General features: G+C 43.3%; 1 protein-coding gene across 2 annotated transcripts in view; it reads left to right on the top strand.

The window, feature by feature from the left end:
• The window catches only part of Mark1 (microtubule affinity regulating kinase 1), a 109362-nt gene that overhangs the window by 32911 nt on the left and 60113 nt on the right, over positions 1-16338 (top strand). For both annotated transcript variants that reach the window (XM_041635301.1, XM_041635300.1), the window contains exons 2-3: positions 14519-14722; positions 15303-15356. In XM_041635301.1, coding sequence (XP_041491235.1) covers positions 14519-14722; positions 15303-15356 — 258 coding nt within the window. The remainder of the gene's footprint in view (positions 1-14518; positions 14723-15302; positions 15357-16338) is intronic.

Here is a 16338-nt window from a genome sequence, read left to right as displayed (position 1 = left end):
AATGTGAGGTGATCTTCCATGTGTTCTCTCAGGAACCCAATAGTCTGCTCGTCTTTCTTCCTGTCCACGTTGTGTGTCTGTCCTCTGAACTCTTCCCATAAAGGCGTCTGTCCACTTCCGTCTAGCAGTACACATTGAGTATGCATTCAGTTAATGTAACCAAACTGATTTGGGTAAGTTATTCACGTGCATGGTACATAGTGAGCCATAGTGGATGCTGGCTCCATCCTTTTGCCCATTCTCTTACATTTTTATAACTACTTTTTTTTTTTTGATTTTTGAGACAGGGTTTCTCTGTAGCTTTTTGGTTCCAGTCCTGGAACTAGCTCTTGTAGACCAGGCTGGCCTCGAACCAGAGATCCGCCTGCCTCTGCCTCCCGAGTGCTAGGATTAAAGGCATGCGCCACCACCGCCTAGCTTTATAACTACTTTTAATTATAAAGATTAATATATGTTCAGTTAAAATAACATTGTATATATTTTAAATATACAACAGAAAAATAAAGTATTCATGCACCGCAGCGTTTCTATGCCTCCTAGCTTTCTTCCCTAGAGAGTATTACTCACATTTTGTCTCTGTGGAACTGTCTGGAGGAATCTCTGCTTACTGAACATATGGATGATGTCTGCTCGTGCTCATGCACGCCTTCACAAGGACATGCCATCCACACAGCACCAGTTCCTGTTGATAGCTGTTTATGCTGTGTAGCAAGCTTTCTTGTCAGACTATCTTTGGATTTCCAGCCCCCAAATAATGGCATAGAGACTTATAATAAATTATTGCTTAGCCTTAGCTTAGGCTTGTTCTACTAGTTATTATAGGTTAAATTAACCTGCTCCTATTAATCTACATTTTGCCATGTGGCTTTTTTCCTGTCTTTCATTCTGTATGTCCAGCTGCCTCCATATCTCATTGGCGTCTCTCTGGTGCAGTCCACAAGCATAGATTCCCCCTCATCTTCATCTCTCTCCCCAGAAATCCTGTCTGTCCTGCACAGCTGTTGACCATTCAGCTCTTTATTAAACCAATCACAGTGGCACATCTTCACACAGTGTAGAGGAACATTCCACAGCAGTGCTGCTCCTGCCAAGACAGAGCTGCAGTAAGTGCCTTTATCGGCCCGTCTTCAGGTGTGCCTGTGATTATGTCTGTTGCAGAAATAACTACAAATAAATTTAGTACTCTAAGGACTGAAGGAATGATTTGGGTGAGGAGGTGCTGGGGATTGAACCCAACATCTCGTTCATGTTCGGAATGTGTTTACCACAGTCTGAGCTACATCCCCTCCAGTTTTGGTGTTTCCCAGTTCTCTTTTATAAAATCTGTATCAGTTTTCTAGTTGGCCAATAATAAGAGCGTCCTAATTTTAGTATATTTTACCAGATAACACTCTCTAACTTTAATCTTCAGCAGTCTTGTTGACTGAGTTTCCTGTCCTGCCCAGTTCCCACAGTCATTAAGTCCCAAAGAAATCACACAGAGGTCTACATTAACTATAAATTGATTGGCCCATTAGCTCAGGCTTCTTATTAATTTTTATAACTTATCTTAGCCCATTATTTTTGTCTATGCTAGCCACATGGCTCAGTACCTTTTTCAGCGAGGCAGTCATATCTTGCTTCTTCTATGGCGGGCTCAAAACTGCAAAGGAAAGGGCTTCCTCCTTCCCAGAATTCTCCTATTCTCATTGATCCACCTCTACTTCCTGTCTGGTTGTCCCGCCTATACTTCCTGCCTGGCTACTGTCTAATCAGCATTTATTTAAAATGTAATTGACAGAATACAGGCCGTGGTTCCACACCACAGTCTGACACCTGAAAAGTTATTCATTGCAGCACCAGTGTATAGCTATCCTTGTCATGATTGGCTGGCCTCATAACCCTAAAAGTCAAGCATATGCTCTGTGTCCTCTGTATATACTCTATGTCATAGATTTGATGAAGGTTTAGTATTAGAAAATCAACTCTGTGCCCAGTATGTTGCAATTATCTTTTCTCATCTTATTAATTTTTACTTCTGCTATAAAGAGAGTTTTTTGTTTTTTCTTAAATCAGCACTGGGCATTATGTTGCCTTTACTCCCTACAGGGCGGGAGTGGGGCAAAGCTGCATACAACAAGACTTTGTTTCAGCGGACTGAAACATCATCCATCCAGTGTTTTCAAGTTTTGTGGCATTAAGCTTTTATGGCTTCTGCTTTCTGTCATACTTAGACATTTCAAACATGAGGCAAAATACACAGACACACAAACAGAAAATAGACACACAAACAGAAATTACATAGACATACAAATAAAAAATGCACATACACATAAACAGAAAATACACAGACACACAGACAGAAAAGCCATTATGTGCTTGCTGCTTATTTCCTCAACCTCTGTGTGTGTTTGTGTGTGTGTGTGTGTGTATGTGTGTGTCTGTCTGTCTGTCTGTCCTTAGCCTATTGAAGATTTATCTACTGAAGATTTCTCTCTCTGTATCAAGAGATCTAAGTTTGTTTTTTCCTACTTGTTATAACATTATTTCTCTATTGACATGAAGTACAAATTTTGACATTTCAGTGTCCTGAATTTTCCCTTGTGTCTGAGTCTGTTACTCAGACATATTTGATGTGGTATTCCTCTCTGTATGCTATGAATATGTTTTATTACCATTGGTTAATAAAGAAGCTGCTTTGGCCTATAGGAGGGCAGAATATAGCCAGGCTAGAAGAGATATATAGAGAGAGTAGGTGGAGTCAGGGAGACACCATGTAGCTGCCAAAGGAGAAAGACGCTGGAGAACCTTACTGGTAAGCCATGAGCCTTGTGAAGATACATAGATGAATAGAAATTGGTTAACATAAGATGTAAGAGCAGGCTGGAGAGATGGCTCAGAGGTTAAGAACACTGGCTGCTCTTCTAGAGGTCCTGAGTTCAATTCCCAGCAACCACATGGTGGCTCACAGCCACCTATAATGAGATCTGGCATGCAGGCATTCATGGAGGGAATGTTGTATACATAACAAATACATAAATAAATCTAAAAAAAGCATAATTAATTTTAAAAAAAGATGTAAGAGCTAGCCAATAAGAAGCCTGAGCTAATAGGCTAAGCAATGATGTAGTTAATATAGTTTCTGGACAGCTGAGAACAAATGAGCTGCCTCCGTTTACAAATGGCGTCTGTAGTTCTCTCCTCCTTGAAACTCTGTGGCGTTGCTTCTCTCCTGCTTTTTCATTATGGACAAATTTAACTGTGGTGATTAGGTTTCTGGTTTTAGGTAAAGTCACTGGAGCTGGAGAGATGACTCAGTGTTTAAGAATCTTTACTACTCTTGAAAAGGACCTGCAGTGCTTAGCATTGGAGCTGTCAAAAGGTTTTATGGCAGCTTAAGAACCAGCTTTTTTAAATTGCTAAACTTAAGTTTTTATGTCTTATGCTTCTAGAGATGGGTATATGAATGTCATCAAAGCCATGAAGTATAAAATAAAATCATTTTCCTATTTGTTATAGTGTTAAAGATTTTGAGTTGTGTTGATTGTTTTGCAGTTGTGTTGTTTTGTTCTGTGGTGCCGAGGATTGACTCGTGAGCCTCAGTCACGCTAGGCAAGTGCTATACCACTGAGCGACATGCCTAAAGAGATCTTACTTATTTTAAAGACTTAAGTAAAATAATCATTGGTTAGTTTCCAAAAGGACTTGTGTGATCCCTTTGTGTAACAAGGAAGCACACCAAAAATAAGGGAGAGTTCCTGGTGGGGAAGATTGATTGTTTGATCCTTATGTTCTGAGTTGTTTGGGGAAGCTGCTTGTTGGTTCCCAGCCACCCAGACCAAAAATAATCACACAGAACTCTGTATCAGTTGCAATACTGTTTGGCCAACAGCTTAAACATATTTCTAGATTGCTCTTATATCCTAAACTAACCCATCTCCATTAATCTGTGCATCACCATGAGGTTGTGGCCTACCAACAAAGTTTCGGCGGGCTCCAGTGGAGGCATCTGTACCCAGCTGTGACTACACGGCTTCCCCCTGACTCCGCCTACTCTCTCTTTATATTTCTTTCAGCCTGGCTTTACTCTGTTAAGCCATTGGCCAAAAGCAACTTCTTCATTGACCAATGGCAATAAGACATATTAACAGCATAAATCACCTCCCACATCACTGAGTCCCACAAGGAAGATCCTCAGCCATGCCCTGTAAAGGGTTGAGCTTCTCTGTGTCCATGGCAACAAGCCAGAGTGGTATGCTGAGAAGAGTGAGCATGGTGTCAGCTGGGGAAGGGCCCTTGACACCGAGCCTCAGATGCATGCGTTCTGATAAGCTGTGGCCTCCCTTCCTCTCTGTGTGGTCAGCACTACAGTGTCCTTTTAAGTAGATTCTCTTCAGCCATGGTTGTTGTGGGTTTGCTTTGGTTGAACTTCCGCTCTGTCAGTTATTAGGCATATGTTTAGGATCTTTATGCCTTCCTGATCGCCTTTGTCTGCTGTGAAATAACTCTTCCCTTTGCATTACACTATGTTGAAGTCGATTTTATCTGATGTGCTCATGGTGTTTCCAGTTGTTCTATATGCACAGATTGTTTTGCCTGTCTTTTCCATCATTTTACTTTCAGCCCATCTATGTCCTGATACTAAAAGTGTATTCTAATATTCCATTGTAATTTCTTTTTGACTTCTTATTACTGCGCTGTGTTTTCAGGTGCACTTCTGTGGAGTTGTAGAATGCATGCACAGTTTATTGCAGCCTACACAGACTCTGACACTAGACCAGTCCCCAGCCTCTGCATGCATTGCCACACGTGCTTACTTCCGTGTCTCTGTTCAGCATACAGCATGATAATGTTCTACTTTAAATGACCATATAGGTTTTGAAGAGCTTGAGAGGTGGGAAAGCGTGTACTCACCATATCTACACACACATTTACTGCTTCTGGAGTGGGAAAGCATGTACTCACCATATCTACACACACATTTTCTGTTTCTGGAGTGGGAAAGTGTGTACTCACCATATCTATACACACATTTTCTGTTTCTGGAGTGGGAAAGCGTGTACTCACCATATCTACACACACATTTACTGCTTCTGGAGTGGGAAAGCGTGTACTCACCATATCTACACACACATTTTCTGTTTCTGGAGTGGGAAAGCGTGTACTCACCATATCTACACACATTTACTGCTTCTGGAGTGGGAAAGCGTGTACTCACCATATCTACACACATTTACTGCTTCTGGAGTGGGAAAGCGTGTACTCACCATATCTACACACACATTTTCTGTTTCTGGAGTGGGAAAGCGTGTACTCACCATATCTACACACACATTTACTGCTTCTGGAGTGGGAAAGCGTGTACTCACCATATCTACACACATTTGCTGTTTCTGGAGTGGGAAAGCGTGTACTCACCATATCTACACACATTTACTGCTTCTGGAGTGGGAAAGCGTGTACTCACCATATCTACACACACATTTTCTGTTTCTGGAGTGGGAAAGCGTGTACTCACCATATCTACACACACATTTTCTGTTTCTGGAACTCTTCACCCCACTCGCTCTCTCTGACCACTGTTTTAACAGTCCTGCAGTGTCATGTCCATGTTAACAAGATCTTTGAGCTCTTATTGGATATAGACTTTGGATTGTGTTTCTTTGTTTGTTTGTTTTCAAGCTTTTTTCTCAAACTGCAAATTCTAGGCAGTCTGCACCAACCCCCACCCCCAAAACTGCAGTACTTCCCATTGGCTTCTGCCCACAGCCTCAAATGTGCTTTTTGGAGATTCTTTTGCTCATACTTAGAAAAGCTCTTGTAATTCATATAAGAATTCCACAATCCTCTGTGACTTAATTTTTCTCAAGATTTTCTCACACTTTCTAGGCATTTTTGTTATTCGCATCTGCATCCACAGATCCCTTTAGCTAGTGTGACTTGTTTCCTACTTGAATTTAAGTTGTCTGGAACTAAATGGATTAGGGTTTGTTTCCAGATGGAAACTGTCGGGGAGGGGGGGTACAATTTCCCTGGGCCTGGTGGCACACTCCTGCATTCCCAGCGCTCAGGAAGCTGAGGCAGGAAGGCCGTGGGGTCACCACCAGCCTCAGTTATATAGAGAATGTAGAGAGACTTCCAATTTTTTTTTTCTTTTTGGTTTTTCTTCCTCGTCTCTATTTTGTAGCTCTGGCTGTCCTGGAACTCACTATGCAGATCAGGTTGGCCTCAAACTCAGACAGAGCCATCTCTGTCTCCGGAGTGCTGGGATTAAAGGTGTGTGCTACCTACCATACCTGGTTCTGAGAGACCTCTTTAAATGAGGAGGAGAGTTTTGCTTAGTGTAGATTCTTTTCTTACATCCTAGACTTCTTTCCCAATTTTGCTTTAGCTTTTCTAAGCTGCCTAAGAATTGCCTTTAATGTTTTGTCTAGAAAACTATATGTTCTATTCTGCTGGCAGGTTGGTCCAATACAAGTTCTTCCTGTTAGTCAAAGTATAATCTCCAGATTCTTTTGCAGTGTGGTCATTAGTTTGAAGTGGCCAGGGCCTGTGTCTGTGCTGCTGTCATTTATCTAGAAAGTAACATTGCCCAGCCTGGGGCAAAGCTGTTGCAGCCCTGCCTTGCAGCCTCATTCTCTGTGGGCTCCCTTGGCAGGAAGTGTCACCAAGCCAGGTATGTATCTATAAGAAAACACGGTACCCATTTGATAGTGGTCTGGGTTTTAATACATTACCACAGCTTTAAGTAATCTTAGGTGTCATTGCAGCACAGCAGACAGTCTGAGTGTGCTGTCCACCCCGGGGTGGTTTGGAGGGTGTGTCTCTATTGTTAGAGTGTCTCCTGGTAGCCTCCTTTCCTCGGCTACTGCCAGGATCTCACGAAGGAGAAAGTCCTAGTCTTCTTGAAGAGTGGGTAGGCTCCTTGTTCTCTGAGATGTATTTGGTCTTCTCTTCTCTCTTGGTTAGACATTGAGCACCTTCAACTTGCCATGACTTGAGAAGGACCAGAAGACGTAGGTGTGGGCCTGTGTGACTACCCATGAGCAGAGGTCATGAGATGGGGTGGGGTGGGGGGTTACTCTCACAGCTTCAGTGTTTCCAGAGGGAAATGTGAAGTGCTTGTTTTGTCAAAGAATGCTTCACGAGCCGATGTCTCCCCATCTCTCCTCTCTCACTCTAGGCCTTTACTTCCCTCTAGTCTCTTCTCAAATGCCAACCTTCTGTGATAGCCCTTGCCTTATAGCCCCTGACGTGCCTCACTGCTTTGCATACCAGGAACTGCTCCTTGTTGGCTCACATATTTATTGTCCCTTTCTCTCTTCGCTTCCCTCTGCTGAAGTAGGAATTGTTTGAGGACAGATATTTTGTCTGTTTAACTTTCTCTTGTCCTCTCATATGGGACAACACGGTGTACATAATAGATTAAAATAAAGTTTTACTGAGTGAGTAAATGAATCAGTGAAGAGTGAGGTGGGAGAGGTGGGGATTTAAGCTGAAGCTAGCAGCTCTGGAATGACTTGGAATGATTGCTATTAACTCAAGTCCTTTACTTCATTGTGGGAGCCAAGTGGAAGAACTCTTCCCACTCAACTGTTTCCTTTTATGCCTGCAGGAAGATAGGCACTTGTTCCTTTAATATCGGGCTTGACAACAGTTGAGTAATGAGGATAATGAAAAGAAATCATAGCCAGGCTGGTGAAGTGAGGCACCATGCGGAAGAAAATACTCCTTGCCTGGAACAAAAACAAGCATGACACACCCTTGTGGGAGGATTTGAATTTAACAATTGAAATTGGGGTCTAATTTTGAGATATAATTTTGAGACTACACTGAGCCAAATTGTGGAAGTATTTGATGACTCTCAAGATTTTTCTGTTGACTTTCAAGATTTCTACTCTTTTCCCTAATATCTATAAAATGCAGTTAGTTTTCCAGACTTACCACGCTACCCAAGTCAGAAATAGTTCAAGCAATGGAAGAACTCTTGCCCAAGTGAAACGGCCAATGCAGTTTTCCTTTCTTGTATCAACAGGGTAATTAATCCCACCTTTAAAAAAATTAGATGTATTTACCTTATTTTATATGTATATTTTTCCTGCATGCATGTATGTGCCTCACATGTGTGATTATGTCTGTGGAAGCCAGAAGAGGGCATTGGATCTCCTGGAACTGGAGTTATGATTGGTTGTGAGCTACCATGTGGGTGCTGGCGATCAAGCCTAGGTCCTCTGCAAGAACAATAACTGCTCTCAGTGGCTGAGCTATCTCTGGATCCTCAGCTGATATGCACACAAACTTCGATGAACCCGGAAGAGTTAGAGTTACATGTCCATAGCCTCTTCATTTCACATCCCCTCCTCTGTGAAATGTGGGCTGTGCTTTTCCGTCGAGTTATTGTAAAGAATAGAAGAGGTGGTGTTCATTAAGCTTCCACCACACCCTGAGCCGTTACATGCAGTTTTATTATAACTGTGGGACAGAGATGCGCCTTGTCCTTATCATTGTTTGCTGATCGCCTTGTTCACATCTCCACCTGCTTATTCTTTACCTGTTTGTTAGAGAGTCTTGTGCCTGCCTTGCCTTTACTGGCTTAGTGTGGCAGTTGTGCCGGGATTCATATCCGTGACTAGAGACCACCTGGATGCTGTAGTAGAAATCTGCAGTTTAGAGACAAGTAGATCTCTATAAGTTCAAGGCCAGCCTGGTCTACAAGAGCTAGTTCCAGGACAGGCTCTAAAGCTACACAAAAGAAACCTGTCTTGAAAAACAAAACAAAACAAAAAAAAAATAGTCAGTGGTGGCGAACACCTTTAATCCCAGCACTTGGGAGGCTGAGGCAGGCGGATCTCTGTGAGTCCGAGGCCAGCCTGGTCTACAAGAGCTAGTTCCAGGACAAGCCCCAAAACTACAGAGAAGCCCTGTCTCAAAAAAGAAAAAAAAAAGAAATCTGCAGTTTTTCCTTTGGGCAACTGAATTTTCAAGCTGAGGGCCTTGGACAAAGATGCTTAGTTTTTGCTCTGTGCCTTCCTTCCATGACCTCATAAAACACAGCTGACTGGAGGTTGGGTTCTCATTTCACTGCCTGAGTGTTCTTCCTCTGCTCCTGTTCTTGGCCATCTTCCAGGTGGTACACAGATGTCCATCTGTTCTGTCCATCCCGTCTAAGGTAGCGCTCACGGCATGCTTCTGCCTGCCTATTCTGTCCATCCCGTCTAAGGTAGCGACCATGGCATGCTTCTGCCTGCCTGTTCTGTCCATCCCGTCTAAGGTAGCGCCCACGGCTTGCTTCTGCCTGCCTATTCTGTCCATCCCATCTAAGGTAGCGCTCACGGCATGCTTCTGCCTGCCTGTTCTGTCCATCCCGTCTAAGGTAGCGCCCATGGCATGCTTCTGCCTGCCTGTTCTGTCCATCCCGTCTAAGGTAGCGCCCACGGCTTGCTTCTGCCTGCCTATTCTGTCCATCCCATCTAAGGTAGCGCCCACGGCATGCTTCTGCCTGCCTATTCTGTCCATCCCGTCTAAGGTAGCGCCCACGGCATGCTTCTGCCTGCCTATTCTGTCCATCCCGTCTAAGGTAGCGCCCACGGCTTGCTTCTGCCTGCCTATTCTGTCCATCCCGTCTAAGGCAGCGCTTGCTGCACGCTTCTCCCACTCACCTTTTTTCTGTCATTTTCAGACATTAGTACCATCTACAATTACTTTATTTTGCCTGTTTGCCTGTTCTTGTCTTCTTTCACTGAATACAAGCTTCATCTGTGGGGAACTTTTTCAGTTATTTGCAGACTTTAAAATGCCTTTTGCACTTGAGATAGCCAGAACAGTTTCTACCTGAGCTAACCAGAAAGCTTTCTGCTTGAACTAGCCAGAACGGTTTTGGTTGCTCACAGAAAAGAAAGGTGAATCTTCCAGGAGCTGGTTGCAGGTACCAGATACTCAGGAAAATGGGATGGTTATTTGGAGGATAAGCAGACTATTTGGGGTTATTTGGGGGTATAGGTGGACTACTTTTGGTTATTTGGGGGATAGTATGACTATGTTTGTCCCTTTGTTTGTATCATTTTCTTTGACAAACATACAGTACTTACCGTGTACTTTTCTAAGCACCTTCACACAAACTGTTATCTAATCCTCAGGATAGCCTAAGGCAGTTCTGAGGCAAAGGCCCCTTTATTACTATCTCCACTGCCCAGGTAAGAACACAGACACAGAACAGTTAAGTGTGTGTCCACGGACGAGAGGCTCCCAGATTGGAGGCCTTTATTCTAGCTAGTGCTCTAGTCAGGGAGTCTTAGTCGTTAGCTGCTGGAGTCTGTGGACCCTGGGATGCGGGTATGGAGACTGATAAGATATTCATCTGGGTCCTTTGGACCCTGCTAGACTCAGGGAAGCTTCAGGGCCATACTGTTCCTGCTGTAGAATGACCAAAGAAATTGGAGGTTGCTGACTTGAGTAGACAATTAGAAAGAATAATAGCATTAGAATTTGTTATTTTATGGTAAAAGTGTGAACTAAAATCCAAAGAAATGCTGAATTAGGCTGTCATGGTGTTTTGTATCTGTCAGCCATAGGGCTGAGTTCTAAACTGAGTCCATTATTTAGCAGGAACTAGATCCATATTTTTGCCAGGTTTTCTACTTGAGAATTGAGCCATTGATCAGAAAGGAGTGAGATAAACTATACCAACAGTTCTTCAGAGACCCTTAAGGAAAGATGTGCTCCTGAGTGATGCTGACAAGCCTAAGAAAAGTTGTGTATTTTTTTAAAAAAAAATGGTTGTATTGTTGTTGTTGTTGAGAAAGGGTTTCTCTGTGTAACAGCCCTAGCTGTCCTGTAACTTGCTTTGTAGACCAGGATGGCCTCAAACTCACAGAGATCGCCTGCCTCTGCCTCCTGAGTGCTGGGATTATAGGTGTGCGCCACCACCGCCCAGCTCAATAATTGTTCTGGATAAATGTCTCACAATTAAAGCTCTATTGTGAGTCCTTAAACTACTGTGCATGTGTCCTGTGCAAGTGAGAAGACTTACAAATAACAGTCGGATGTTGAGAACTAGTTCTTTTGAAAGAAAAGGGGTCACCTTATAACAGTTTGGTCCTATATCCCCAAGTGTGTCAGGGATTATGGGTAAAGTGCAGCCTGTGGGCCCGGGGGTACTGCCTGCTCCAGTGTCTGCTGATCCCTCCATCATGGCAGTTAGACACAGATACTCAAGGCTTCTGCCCAAATGCAGTTTATTTACAATCAGAGACTTCTCCTCAGGGCATTGACAGGTAAAAATTTGATGTGTGAGATGCAGATACAACCAGATGGGAGAGAGCAACAGTCAGAACAGGGCCAGGCAGCCAGCCTGAGACTCCAGCTTCCGAGCCCTCTCTGAGGAGGACCAGGCAGCCAGCCTGAGACTCCAGCTTCCGAGCCCTCTCTGAGGAGGACCAGGCAGCCAGCCTGAGACTCCAGCTTCTGAGCCCTCTCTGAGGAGGACCAGCTACCCACTAAAGTTATGAACAGGGGAAACCAATATTTTTGCCTAAAGAAGAGCACTCAGGAGGAATGCAGTAGACACAGACCGTGGGATCGGGCAGGGATGTCACTCCCTCTCTCTCTCAGATGCAGTAGGCTATGTGAGGAGGTGGGACAGGAGTGGATTAGGGCTGTACTTGGGACAGGCAACTGTTTTGGCCTAAAATACAAAGAAGAGTAGAAAGTGACTGGCCCAATTACCTGGTTAGTTTAGAACCCAGCTTCTTAAACTGTGGGTCATGACATAAGGGGTTAGATAAAAAATGGGAGGGTCACAAAAATTGACAACAGTAAACGGTTTCTAAGTGTGCATGTTCTCTCTAGGGAACAGTCTGCAATGGCTGTACTTTCAGTTTCGAATAAATAAGTTTATTAAACAAAAGTTAAAGACCTAAGAGCAAGTAGCTGATAGCAAAACATCAAATTGGGGTCTTTCCAAACCTGGCAAAGACAACTGGAGTAGTCCAGCTAGGAGGACAAGGGAAAAGAGAGAGCAGGTAGCAAGCAACTGTCATAGCACCAAATTGGATGTTCACAGCTTCTGCAGAAAAGGCTGAAGATGCCCCATTGAGGCAGCTGGCTGGGGTTTCTGCCTGCGAGGCCCAGGCAGAGCAGAATGTTGCCCTCTGGTGAGGGTGAGGCTTGCAAGTAGAACAACTAGCCAGCCACAGGTAGAAGGCAAAGCAGCTTAAGCCTGTCACTTACAAGCTCCCGCAGAAACAACTGGGAAACCCCATCCAGCAGTCATGCTGGAATTTCCAATTAGGCGTCTCTCTATGGATGCACTTCTGGCTTCTTGTTCCCACGACAGGCGTTTTTATACCATGGGATAATGAGTACTAACCTCTGTTGGAAACGGTTCGCCTTCTAGCTGTTCTCAGGGCCACAGTGTTGTTTTTTTTTTAAAGAGTTTATTTCTGCTTACATAGTGAGTGTGTGTGTGTGTGTGTGTGTGTGTGTGTGTGTCTGTGTGTATCTGTGTGTGTGTGTCTGTGGGTGGGTTTATGCATGCAAGTACAGTACCTGTGGAAGTCAAAAGAGTGTCAGATCCCCAGGAGCTAGAGTTACAGGCAGTTGTGAGCCACTGAGTGAGGGTCCTGGGAACCAAACTTAAGTCTTCTGAAGTAGTACATGCAGCTGGGCGGTGGTGGTACACGCCTTTAATCCAGCACTTGAGAGGCAAAGGCAGGTGGATCTACAGAGCGAGTTCCATGACATACTCCAAAGCTACACAGAGAAACCCAGTCTTGAAAAACCAAAACCAAAACCAAAACAAAAGGTACACACTCTTGAGCACTGAGTTCTCTCCAGCCTGTGCCCGGCGTTTTTTACCCCTTAGCTGTTTACTATTCTCCTCCCCCCTATTAGAGGGTCAGGGTGCCAGCCTGCCCAGGACAGTGAGTCTCAGAGGACTCTTGAGGTAAACTTGCTTGAGTCTGAGACAGAGGAGCCCACCTTGATCCTAGAGTCCACTGTCGTCAAGTCCAAACAGCGTGTGATTTCCCGATAGACTTTGTATTTCAGTGCAATGCCTCAGTATTAGTTTACAGTCAAACACATGATGAATCTAAGATATCTCTGGCAGCACTCACATATTTCCCAATGTGTGATTTTACAGCAGCTCTGGTCTTTGAACACACAACACGCACACTTTGCTGTACACACCATCAGTTCACACAGAGCCAAAAATGCAGCCTCAAACACTCAGGCTCAGAATGGAGACTTCCGTATGTTACAAATTAGGGTGTTTTATTGTACACATGAGGTTTTCTTGTAGAAATGTGGTTTATCTATGGGAAATAAAGAGTTGGACCCGTTTCCTACCCCTCGCCCCGTCTCAGCACACATGCATATAGGTGTGTGTGTCTTTGGAATAGCCTGGGTGGGAGTGTGTATTTGTTACTCTTCTCGCTGTTGTGACAGATGCCTGACAGGAAGCCACACAGAAGAGAAGAGTATGTTCTGGCTCACAGTTCAAGGGAATACAGTCCATCATAGTGGGAAGGTATACTGGCAAGAGCATAAGGCAGTGGTCATAATTGCATCCAGAGTCGGGAAGCAGAGCAATGGATGCTATTGTCACCTCACTTCCTGCTTTATATTCAGTTCAGATGGATTTTCCTACCCTTATTAATCCCATTAAAGCCAAAGGTATGCCAAGAGGCTTGTCTCCTAGATCCTGTCAAATTAACCCCCAGCACTGCATAAACCATGTATGGTGAGACACTTCTGTGGTCTCAGCATTTAGGAGGTGGGGGCAATGGGATCAAAAGTTCAAGATCGTTTTTACCCCACATAGTTTGATACCAGTTAAATATACATGAAAAAAAAGAAAGAAAAGAAAAAGAAGCAAGGTCAAGAAGCCCTGCATCAGAGGAACAACCACATTTGTGAGAATATTTGTCATGGTAATAAAAATGCTGCCCTTCTAATGAGGTAATAATAGACTGTCACTCAACCTAAAATGGTAACAGCCTTTACAGGAACAGTGCCTGTGAGGTACCTGCTGTGGGAACGCCTCAGCCAATAGCCTTTAAGATACTGGCCCACTTTGGGCATGGTCTCATGTACTATAAGTGCAGATGAAAAGCCAGAAGAATGTGTGGCCCTTTTTTTCTGCTGGATTAGGTTCTAGTTCCCAGTGAACTGCAGAGGACTGTGGATCGCTACCCTTACTGTGAGTTTATCCCCAAATAAATAAACCTTTTTTATACTCCATTTTGAGGTATTGTGGAACTCTTTGATATTACTACAAATACCCAGCAATCTATCTATCTATTGATTCTGAAAATCAAAATACAGACTTAAAAATGTATAGGAAAATTTATTTTAAATATTGTACCCACTGGTGAGGGCCCTTAAGTTGGGAAGCAATGATAAACAGTGTGTCAGCATTTGAAAATTGTGTAGTATGCTGTACTTTGATTGAAGGTGAACTGCTAATGAACATTTGTAGTCTTTTAAGTGTCCTTTTATAATAATCGAAGTGACCATGAGCTCTTGTGCTTTTTCCTAGCATACATCTGTGGATGGATATACTGAAGCACACGTCCAGCCTACTAAGTCAAGTAGCAGACAGAACATTCCCCGGTGCAGAAACTCCATTACGTCAGCAACAGATGAACAGCCTCACATCGGAAATTACCGCTTACAGAAAACAATAGGGAAGGGAAATTTTGCCAAAGTGAAATTGGCAAGACATGTTCTAACAGGTAGAGAGGTAAGTTTTCAGGCCTTTTGAGTTTACCTTGATCCAGAGTCTTGTCACAAGCTTTCTCAGAGTTGGTGTTGGGGAATGAATGGCCCCTGTGCCCTGGTGCACACTGGGATATATGCACATAGAGCATTGCAGACAGGTCGGTTTCACAGCAGAACTCCTGACCATTTAGCACTAAGGACGGACTCCCCTCTACTGTATCACATCTCTTACAGACCAGGTGTGCTGCAGACTAGCTGGAGCTTGTCTACCGTGAGAACAATCCTGGTTACTGCTGCTGCCCTGCGTTTGTAAAGAGGCTGGAATAAGTTTCTATGAATTACTACCTAGGCTAAGGTAGATATAGATGTGTAGAAAATCGCTCACTAATTTTCTCTGTTTGGAGATAACAACAAGCTAATATTACTATTACATTAGAGGTTAATGACAAGTCAATCATCTGTGTCTAAGGTGGATAGACTGCATGAGCATCCACATAGAAGCAAATGGTGCATAGTTAAGAGTGAAACAGAAATGTTCTCTTTACAGGGTTTTATTCTTAAATGACGTCTCTCAAATGAAGTTTAATGATTCTCTCTTCTAGGTAGCTGTGAAAATAATAGACAAAACTCAGCTAAACCCTACCAGTCTACAAAAGGTATTTGATTAACTTAATAAGTAATGTAAATTTGTGTTAATACGTAATTCTGTAAAGTCAAGCATGAAATGTCTTGTTAGATAAAATACTATTTTTTACCAGTATATGATGAAAGACAGGATCTAAGATGGGATGACTATGGCTGATTATAAAGAGGTTTCAAATGTGCCTAATGCAAGTTGAACATCATGTACTCAAAATACTTTGAGAGAAGTGTTTGGGACTTTATCGAATCTTGTATTTGAAACTATTTGCATAGACTTTAGCAAGATGTGTGTATCATATGAATTGCCCTTGATAGGATTAGATTCTGTAATATTGTGGAATATTTTATTTATATGTGTGTGCAATGTATACGTGGGTTACACATACCTGTGTGTGAGTATGGAGCCCTTCTGGGATGTCAGATTCTTCTGTGTTGGAGTTAGAACTCTTTGCAGGATGTCGTGTGTTTGTGTGTGTGTGCGTGCCTGTGTGTGTGTGTGCGCGTGCATGTGTGTTCGGCATGTGTGTGGTTGTGTGTGTGTGCGTGCACATGTTGAGAACCAGGCTCTGACCATCATGATTGCTCTGTTAACAAGTGCTGCTAACCTCTGAGCCGTCGCTCCAGTCCTAAGTATGTAGAATTACTCTAAGTCAAAGCCTAGTTCTGAGTAACAGTTTCCGTAAGTGTGTCTCCTTTCATTTCTTCGTTTGACTCTTCTTTCCTGCAAATTCATCTTAGACATTAAGTTACAGTAAACAGAGATCCATCAAAGGATGGAAAGACAGCAGGAATGGGGAGGAGAAAGCAATTAGATGGGGATCGTTTAGTAGCAAAGCTGTTTACTTCATTAAGTACTTCAGTGGGAAGCCTTCTGAGATACAAACCTTCAGTATTTTAAAGAAGACGAAGCAGCTGTTTCAGTGTATGAGCTGTATAATACCCCCTGTGATTTCAGTGGCCTGTAATACTGTCAGATTTATAAACGTAACAGTCACA

The sequence above is a fragment of the Microtus oregoni genome, unplaced genomic scaffold (genome assembly GCF_018167655.1).
Source record: "Microtus oregoni isolate MIOR12 unplaced genomic scaffold, Mior012 000047F_ref0000412, whole genome shotgun sequence".
Lineage (NCBI taxonomy): Eukaryota > Metazoa > Chordata > Mammalia > Rodentia > Cricetidae > Microtus > Microtus oregoni.
This window is presented reverse-complemented; position numbering and strand designations above follow the sequence as displayed.